The 10,328-nt window shown below is 31.9% G+C and overlaps 1 protein-coding gene across 1 annotated transcript in view; it reads right to left on the bottom strand.

Moving 5' to 3' along the window:
• Positions 1 to 3: 3 nt before the first annotated feature.
• The window catches only part of LOC134274477 (multiple epidermal growth factor-like domains protein 10), a gene marked incomplete at its 3' end in the record, with an annotated part of 30,124 nt that continues 19,799 nt past the window's right edge, over positions 4 to 10,328 (bottom strand). The window contains exons 2-12 of the mRNA XM_062756752.1: positions 7,837 to 8,073; positions 7,140 to 7,379; positions 6,908 to 7,045; positions 6,437 to 6,577; positions 5,102 to 5,239; positions 4,823 to 4,960; positions 1,762 to 1,899; positions 1,011 to 1,151; positions 410 to 547; positions 123 to 257; positions 4 to 20 (exon numbers count right to left, since the gene is read on the bottom strand). Of these exons, the coding sequence (XP_062612736.1) occupies positions 4 to 20; positions 123 to 257; positions 410 to 547; positions 1,011 to 1,151; positions 1,762 to 1,899; positions 4,823 to 4,960; positions 5,102 to 5,239; positions 6,437 to 6,577; positions 6,908 to 7,045; positions 7,140 to 7,379; positions 7,837 to 8,073 (1,601 nt within the window). The remainder of the gene's footprint in view (positions 21 to 122; positions 258 to 409; positions 548 to 1,010; positions 1,152 to 1,761; positions 1,900 to 4,822; positions 4,961 to 5,101; positions 5,240 to 6,436; positions 6,578 to 6,907; positions 7,046 to 7,139; positions 7,380 to 7,836; positions 8,074 to 10,328) is intronic.

Genomic DNA, 10,328 nt, shown 5'->3' with positions numbered 1-10,328 from the left:
ATACCATCCCATTTGACAAACTAAAAAAATAAAGTGTAATAGAAAAGATGTTCTAAAATAAAATCAATGCTTTTTCTGTTCTAATGAAAATGATATCTATCCAATTATTCATCGCAACATACCTTCATCACATTTATGGCCCAAATATCCGTCGTCACACCCCTCAATACAAGTCCCATTGATAGGATTACATACATTATTAAGACAGTTGGGACAGCTCTTTAAACAGTTTTTGCCATAAAATCCCCCATCACATGCTTCGGAGATAAAATACTTTCAATTAATTAAATAATATTTGCAAGTATAATATTGATACATGTTTTACCGAAAAAGTTAAAAAAAATGTCTTAAATTTACATACACAATTGAAGTGTTAATTCACAAGCTAACGGTTTAAAAAGTAAAATACCCTCAGAGCAATTGGCTGAAGTCCATCCTGGTTTACATCCAAGCAAACATATACCATCCCTGTGGTTACAGGTCTGATACATACAGTTAACATTACAAGGCTTTGAGCAATTTTTGCCATACCATCCACCCTTGCAACCTTATAAAAATGTACAATGTGCATAAATTATATCAAAAAACTTATCTGGCAAAGCACTAAGAAGTAAAATACATACTATTTTAAAGTAGGGGTATAGTGAGCATTGAGCTCACTAAATGATACCCCCGCCTCCCATATGAATATAATGGCAGTGTCCATGTTTTTCTATGGGAAACCCAAAATATGTGTCGGATCAAAAAGTAAAATAGGAGGTGCACAATGGCAATATGTACATGTAATAAAGATTCTATAAAAGTCTCATTTAATTTTATTCAGTGGTAAGACAGGAGTTGTGGATAAAAGCGTAACAGACGGTCGAACGGATGGACGTACAGACGGACGGAACATCCCGATAACTACATACCCTCCCGCTTTTCAAGTGGGGGGTAAAAAAAATTATATCTGTTCAAAGAAGTTCAATTTTATTCTGAAAATATATTATGAACAAGGTATTCAGACAGACGTGTATTGCATATTGGTTCTATGTATCCATCCATACAGCCGTCGACACATTTTCCATTAGTATTGCTGCAGTTCAGGCTTATTTTGCAGTATGAACTGCATGTTCTTGTGCAGTTTTCTCCATAAAATCCAAAATCGCAAGCTGAAAGAATTAACATTATTATGTATAATGCTTAAAACAAGCAAATGTTTGTTGCTCAACATTTCAATTCAATTCAACACTTTTATTGTAAATCATTTTTTAAAAATTAGTTTTAAATATTAGAGTAAGCATACGTATAATTCTTTATAGTAAAAAAACTGTTAAGGTAGTTATTAGTTACTTAAGTAAATAAACGTTATACATGGTTGTGGTTTAAAAAAAATGAATTTAACGTACAGTGATCAAGCTTCTAAATCAAATTTGACAAATAGGGCTCTTAAAGGTTGAATCAGGTATATTTAACATGTGCAGCTAGCATCCTTATTGACCAGTTTTTGAATTGATTCAAAGAAATAATATCAATACAGCACGCAATTGATTACGACGTTATTTGTCCAAAATATGTTTCTGAAACCACTGATCTCTTTGCATCACAAAACAAAAAAAAGATATAGATACCAATGATTCTTATTTTGTAATCGATATTTCGTCTTATGAAAATTTGCCTTCTCTCGCTTATAGTATTTGGAATATTTTTGAAAAGTTCTACACTCTCCTTAACACAAAGGTTTCGAAAGTTATTCAAATTCTCGACTCTTTGTGTACTCACCTTGACCGCAGTTTGAACCTGTCCATCCTGGTTTACACCCATCGCTACACTCTCCATTTTCATTGTGGCACAATTCCCTTTGGCAGTTAAAGCTGCAATGTCTGGAGCAGTTGACTCCATACCATCCTTCATTGCACTCTTTGAAAAGATAAAAAGAAGGGAAAAGGAGAAAACATTTCCCATTATATAAGCATGCAGTAGTTATATCTATGACAGTTCAAGCAAATCACAAATCTTAAAATTTATCATCTCTAACCGGCAGTTAAGGGATCGACTGCGGTTTCCATTTCTCAATATTTCGCACATCATAGTAAAATGAGGCGTATTTACTGTTTTAAAGCAATTTTCCCCTTAATTAAAACAATTGAACAACGTTTAAAAAAATCAAAACGATTTTTCAACTGATAGGTAGATTGCAATTGACGTCAAAATAGTTTGATTTTGACGTTATGATCAACTGAAGCTCTTACAAGAAAGGTAATAAAAATGCTACATAAGAACAATTATTTTATATGTGCTCCTGAAAGCTAAAACAGAAACTTGAGAATCTCTCCATCATTTTTATTATTTTGGTATAAATCCTTTGTTTTGTAGTGCTCTATTACATGTAAAACAGTAAAAGTTGTTACATGTAATTGTTGGCATTGTGATATGCCTGCTCTGGAAACAAGACGGTGGAATGTTGTGTTACTTACATATAATGCACAATAGTGTATTACAAGCTCATTGTATATTATAGTTTGAGCAAAAAGTCTAGTGTAATATTGGTAAAAATTGCTATAAAGTGCGAAAAATTGTCATTTTCCCATATACATGTACATGTAATCCTAATCCTAATGTACTTGTATTACGAGACTATTTCTTAAAAAATACCTGGATATTTGATCCCCCCTCCCCTAACTGCATGTACAATGAATCAATGTAAGTTACTGTAAAATCACATATTATCATGCGATCAAATTTTTGAGGTTTGAGGAAAAATATTGGTTTTTGGGAATTCGACTTCGTGATTGGAAAATGTTTAGTAGTAATGTACAGGGTGTCCCAAAACATATGTTACACATTTAATCATCTATAACTTTATCAAAACACAAGCATTCACAAAGATATTTCGTCAACATCTAGTGTATTAGCATACATTTTATCTGACAAACTTTCATGAAATTCTGTTAAAAAGTCAGGTAATTATGACGTCATCATATTTTAATATAGAGCCTTCATGTGTTGAGCTGATAGAAATTGTCTAACTTTAATATGGGTGTAAATCTGCTACTTTAGTAATTAGAACCATGATAAAACAACATCCTGTAAAGAAAATGCCCAACAGAATGCTAATTTACAGCTTTGTGAGGAAGTTTGAAGTTAAAGGCACCATAAATGACACATGACTTAATTCTGGTATTAGAAGACCAAGGGGTGTCCGTACCAAAGAGAACATTAATACCGTTAATTTAAGGAATGACTGTCTAGTTAGTATAGTATGCCAGGGCATCAACAATAATGGGAAACATTGGATAATTTGCATAAATTATCCCATGTTCCCCACTATTGTTGATGTCCCTGACATACTATACTAACTAGACAGTGATTCCTTATATTTCAATTTCATTGTAAAATAAAATTGTAGATTTAGACTTTAAAAATGCAGACATACATTTAAATTACACGAGAACTCCTACCCCAATGTCAATAATCCTCGCCCACTGACGTCAAACACAAGGACAGCTGCACGAGATTTTCATGCATATTTGGCCTCCCTAGCGTCAGCCTCAGAAACAGATGCGCACGAGATTTGCATGCATATTAAGCCTCCTTGGCTCCTGACCTATTGACCTGCCTAATTTACATTCCGGTAGAATTATCAAGAAATTAACTCCGCTAACATTCAAAGAGTTATCACAGAGAGAAAATTAGAAATGGAAATATAGAGGTATTACTCTACTGAAACTTTATTTTAAAAAATCTCTTAGACGGGTCCTGCATGGACACGAGAGCACCTGAGGTAAATCTAGCGTTCATACAATACTCAAATTTGATTTGAAATTGATTCCTTACAAGATTAGTGTAATGCATCATTTGAAAGAGACAGAAATTAGAAGCTGTTTAGAGTTTACCCTTTGGATTTGAATCAGACCCGACTCTGAAAATTGAACAGATGGATTGAACAGATGAAGCCCACTTCCATTTTAACCATGTTGTTATAGAGAATCTTAAATTCAAGTGTTTGGTGAAACCCAATTTCAATGTTAAAAAACCTCTAAACTGTTAGAATGTTACATTTAAAATTTGGTAAAAAAAACCGTAAGAAATCATGTTCAAACAATTCTAATTCCAAAGGGACGTAATTTGGAACATGCTGTAAAATGACTAATGTTATTCTAAAGAAAAAAAATATTGGTGATTAATAAGGAAACTGTAAAAGTTTAGTATATATTCTAAATTTCATGAATTTAACTTGAGGCATTAAATTTTAATAACGGTTTAAAAGTGTAACATGTGTTTTGGGACACCATGTATATATAATTTCACATTTCGTGGTGGTCAGAAATCCATGGGTCTCTATACATTTTTCGAAATTAGCGAAAATTTCACCACAACGAAAGTGAGTGATTTCAGAGTAAATATGGTATAAAATAAAAAAAAAAACATCTCTGTTGTGGTTTTTACATAAGCCCTACTCGACTGTCTTAAAGGTAACATTGCTCCTGCCATTGGATAGAAATAAATAATGACTAATTTAAATAAAAATTCACTCTTATTCTAAAATCTGAAGCGCAACAATGAATTGCAAGTATTTAATTGATATAAATAAAATCTGTTCCATTTAAATCTCTGATTTTTTTCTTTCTCAACATTATCTAACGTTTTGCAAACACATGTATTTTAATATGCTAAATGATATGCTTGCAGAACTTTTTTGCTTTAAGTGACAAAGTATGTTTTCTATCATCTAACAGATAACCCGCATGTGTTAATAAGGTATTTGGAGACTGAATGCATGAGTTATTTCTTATTTCTACCTAACGGTACTATATAAACGTTCCTACTGTTATTGACATACTTTCAGTGCAGGTATTTCCCTGGTATCCATCTTTACATCCTTCAGAACAAAATCCATTTTCATGGAAACAATTCTGACCTTGGCATTTGATATTACAGTTTTTAGAACAATTTTGACCGTAAGTTCCGTTTGAACACGCTGAAAGAAACAAGTATAACTATGTTGTGTTGTTTATGTAGAAGATACACGTTCCTCCTCTGTATATAAAAAAAACAAACCTGTATCCAGGGAGATATTTGTTAGTTTAAAATTCACTTTAAAAATGCAGATCATACTTACAATTATTACAAAGTGCTCCGATGTATCCCGGTGCACAACTTTCACATTTCCCACTTGCCTTGTCACATGGTAAACCGTTTGTACAATGACTGCTGCATTTATACATACAATTATGTCCATAAAATCCATCCCGACAGGCTTAAAATTAGATAACATAAAACAAATGACAAAAAATTAGATATCAAAAGAAAACGTCTTTAAGACGTAGATTGCCTCAAGTGTTTCAGAAAAGCTTAAACATTGATTTTAATCAATTTTATGCTAGAAGCATAGACAAATTGAGACCTTAAAATACTGTTGATTATTTACAAATTTCATAAATACACTTATTCAAAAGTTAAGGACTGCTAACTTTGAAGTAACTTTTTTTTTTATCGAACACTTTCACCTGTGCACGTATTAATTAATAAAAATTTTGTTTAATATGTGCTTTTATGTAACATTGATGTCTATTGAAATCCTTTTAAAACAATTGTTCATGGCTTCTTAGTCGTGTTCTAACATTTCAGTTTTCAACTCTAGTTATGATCAACGCTGCGATGTTGTAAGCAATACAAGAAGCTGAGGAATGACACATAACTTGCTTATATGTTCAAGACGTCCATGACTATTTTACTAAAAACTGATGAAATAACATCAAAAGGAAACTCTAGCAATCTAAAAATTGCTATTTTTAACCAAAATAAATTCATCTGCACTGATACTTCATCTGTAACGATTTGCATTTATACCACAATATCGCAATTTAAGAGGTATTCGTTATAAAAAAAATCCTAGTAATTAATACCTAGACTAACCTAGATGGTCAACTTTTTTTTATAACAATTTATTGACCTTTGACAATAACTTTCATCTACTTGACTTAATAAGAAATCTGTAGGGCAAAATACAAAAGTATAGAAAAAATGTGACAATTTGGTGCTATCCAACAAACTCCAGTAGAGTCCAAGATTTGGCAAAATTCAATGAGCGAGCTGGGGTTTAAAATCCAATATCAGTCTTAATTATTTTGAATTTTGAAATTTAATTTTAAATATATTTTAGTTGCGGTTAAGGAAAGAGGATACATATTCCAGTATTTCGAGGACCAGAGACCAGTATTTCAAGGATCATTTTAAACTTTATGAAAAGAAAGCAAAATCAATTGGTAAAAAGTTAGAGGTGACCGGCTTCTTATTCCCCTTTACCCCTAGAACACCCCAACCTCAGATTATATATGCCTTAATCTTACGTTCATTTGAGTGGACATCGGGTGAAAATGAAATAGCTTTCCAAAACATTTTGAAAAACATAAGGACCTGTATCTGATTTACATAGAAGAGACAAGCGACTTACGTTGATCACAGCTGGGTATCATCCATCCTTCCTCGCATCCATGATCACATTGTCCACTTATATGATTACAGGAAGCACCACCATGACAATGACCTGTGCATTTTGTTTTACACTCCATACCATAATACCCAAATATGCACGCTAAATGAATATAACAAATTTTTAAAAGCCGTTCCTCTGGTATATTGTACGTCGTAAACATGGTATACACTTTTTTTTCTTTTTTAAAATCAAGAATAACAACCAAAGGGCTGCAGAAGTTATTGCAACTTTTGAAAATACAAATTTTGTATACTGTCGTAAAATGTGAGCATTGCGAAAACATAAGGTATGAAAGGCTTTTCGAATTGCCTTTCTTATATGTTGATGTAAATCTTAGATGGCAATTTTACATTTAATTAATAAAAATAAAAATGTTTTTTCTTACTTATGTCTCGGTTTACTTCCTTTGCGAGACATAATAGATCTTACTTTTGTTACAAAACTCTCCGATCCAGCCAGCTGTACACCCAAGACACGTTCCATTTATTATATTACATCTTCTGTCTTGACAATGAGGAGGACATGCAAGATCACAGTTTTGACCATAAAATCCATCCTTTTGACAGCCTTGTAATTCAGAGCAAAAAGTTTGAATTAAAAATATATATTTACAAAGGATTAAATCAATTTAAATTGTGTAATGATGGTATCAAAACATTACCAATTACAGGAAATTCACATAACTCTGTTATAACAATGGTGTTCTCGTATCCAACAGGATGGGATGTCTCTTTTCTTTCATTGTAAAATGTAACAAAACGTCCATGAATGGTACAGATAATGGTTATATCTAACAGAGGTAATTCTGGTCCGTCCTTGTAACAGAGATAACCGTTCTTGAATTCTGTTGTATTTGAAACATATAGAGAAAAACCCGCCATCCTTCCTCTTTGACGATTATCTAAAATTATGTTAAAAACGCATTTAGGTATTTTACATGTTCATGTTTTACTTTCAGATATTCCCTGATGGAAAATATACACGTGACACACATGATTCAGTTTGTATTGTCGTTTACTGAAGAACTCAAATTTATATTTACCATAATAAGGCTTTTTTGCGGGGCATTTCAATTACACAAAATATTTATCAGTTTATTGAATGCCATTTATTGAACAATAATTATGAATGAATTGCATTAGGAATACAATTCTTTACTTGTTAAACATCATTGTAGGTTAAAAACAGTAACCATGGTATCAGCGGCTCTAATGATATCTATTTCTGATCTCATTTAAAAGGCTATTTAAAGGAATTTTTTCCTTCGAAGAAATTTTATAATAGATATTTAATGATTAAGAGAAACCAGCTTAATTTTTTGTTGATTTTTTTGTTTACTTCATATTCATGCTACATACAGTATCGTGGTTCATGGCGTTTAAACTGTATCCTAATACTGTAGATACTCTTGATGTCGCCAAGGTCAACTCTCCACCATACTGTTTGGAGTGTAGAGGTCGTGCCGATCGTGTCAGTTCTCATACAGGTACTGATGTCTCCATCAACTGCGTTGTTTGCTGTATACTTGTGGCAGATGTGTGGTGGACATGCCCACATTGAACTTTGTGTAGAATTCTTACCTTCTGATAAATTATCTATAAGATAAAGAAATAAGCAATCCAATGAAAATGAAGTGTGCATATCTGATTCATGAATCTTCCCAGCAAATCAATCACATACAATATATACTGAAACGCAAAAGCCTAGCTATTTTATGGGAAAGGATTGTGTATAGTCAAGAATTTTGTGTCTAAACAGAATTTTCATGCCATCACCAGAAGTTAAGTTTGTGTCTGCTTAACAAAAATCAAAAAATTACATGTTAAACAAAGCATTTAGCAATATGCGTGAGTTTCAAGGGTTTGTTCATCATATAAATAATATTGCAGCATTCCAAAATATAAATTCCCCTTTCTTTTCTTTGACTTTAGTACGCATTTTCATTGCTCTAGCTGTATAATCTCAAAATAAATGTGATGAAGTGTCACTGATATAAAAATTTCTTACATAACGACACTTTAAACTCTTACGTATCATATGCATTAATAACAGTCCGTTGACCGGAAGTCCAAGTGTTTCTAAAATGCGTTAGGTTAAAGACAATTCGACCTTATCATCTGAAAAACAGGTATTTGAAAATGGCAAAGAATATTTATTCCGCTCAGATCTCGATATTGATGAACCTATTAATTGCATCGTAGAAAATAAGATGCAGTTGTAGTGTAGGGCAGTTTACCATGCTTTATTGGAGTGGCTAGAAGGGGATGTTTAAACGGTAATGTGCTACTTTCTTAAATTAAAAGATAATCATTTCTAATAACATTTTTATAAAATCTCTGATGTTTTGAAAAGTAAGTTTAGCCTCGCTAAATGCTTTCATTTTTCAAAAATAATTAGATAAAGAAATTCAAATATTTCAAGATTACTGCTTGATGCGTTTCTTTTGCGTTTCAGTATGCATGTTCATTTAACCTTCCCATAGTTGTACAGAAGTTGTTTTTCAAAAATCCTTATCATCTTTCTTTTCCTCAGGAATAAGTTTACGACTTGCTTTTTTTTTCTGGTATATATACATTTCATTGTTTTTGTTTGACAATTTGTAATAACTCAGGAGGTAGAGTGCTTGTTTTGTGTTTGGAAAGAAGTTTGTTCATAGCGTCTGACAAAAATGAAAAATGTTTTTCACAAGCGCTTGGTACTTTGAAGTGAGAAATTTGCATGGTTACAGAACATAGATCCTTTATGTTCAATTTCTTTTGCTGATATTTTATGAAATCTTTATATCAATGAAAAGAAATCGAACGGGATGTATAGCTGTAAATGAACATACGATCAACTTGTCAATCATACGACTTTTAACTTAAACAGAAGGATAATAGTTAACGGTCCTAATAAATTAGTTTCAGAGATGCAGAATAACCTGAATTTATCTGCTTAACAATTCACATTTTTCAGTCGTTGATGTGATTATTTTCTGAAATGGCCGCCCCCGAAATTTAGTGCGATGACGTTTAACGACCATATCCATGTATAATTTTGTATTTTGTAAATATTGTGTGTAAATATTTCATAGTACATATACGGTAGATAAAGAGATAAGGTAATTTTTTCAACTATATCGTTAACTAGTAACGTTTAACAAGTCATACTGTAACTTATGTGATGTGATTGGATATTAGCAATACGCATAAAACAAACAGTGGTTGTAGCAGACAACATATACTTTTGATTTTGTTTTGGCAACTACTTTTGTTATAGAATCCTCAGTATATTAATATTGAATAAAGTCCTTAAATGCATAGCATGTACCATAGTCAACATTTTAGTACTTTATCTCTATGAATTTCTATGAAGCTCACGAAAAGCTGTCTGTGCTACACTGTCGACGAAAAAACTTAGTTGCCTTGATGGCTTTGATAAATATCTTAATATAACGTACTACTTTATTTACGATTTCACTTGAACATAAATAGCCTAGGGTAACGTTGTAATGTTTTTTTATGTTACACGAGAAAAGTTTAAGAACAAAGAATTTTTCTTTAAATATTTACAATGAACTTTAACAGTCTTGACATGACACAGCAATTTTATAAAATCAATCAATATTACATGATAGCAATAAGAATTTCTGATCTTCCTTCATTAAAAAGAATGTGATATCTAGATTGAAGTTCATCAACACCTAAAAGCCAGAATGTCACGACTTTTAGAGAAGGGTCAGCATAGTCAAAATTATTGTAATAGACATTTCTTTTACTGTTTGTAGTCTTCATGTACGCTAAAACACATATTTTTGAAACCAATTTTCAAAAAAAAAAAAAAAAAAAAAAAAAAAAAACCACACACACAC

This window comes from Saccostrea cucullata, unplaced genomic scaffold (assembly GCF_032062105.1).
Source record: "Saccostrea cucullata isolate Sc308-1 unplaced genomic scaffold, CSIRO_AGI_Scuc_v1 ctg7433, whole genome shotgun sequence".
NCBI lineage: Eukaryota > Metazoa > Mollusca > Bivalvia > Ostreida > Ostreidae > Saccostrea > Saccostrea cuccullata.
Note: the sequence above shows the minus strand (reverse complement) of the source record. Positions and strands in the feature narration are given on the sequence as shown.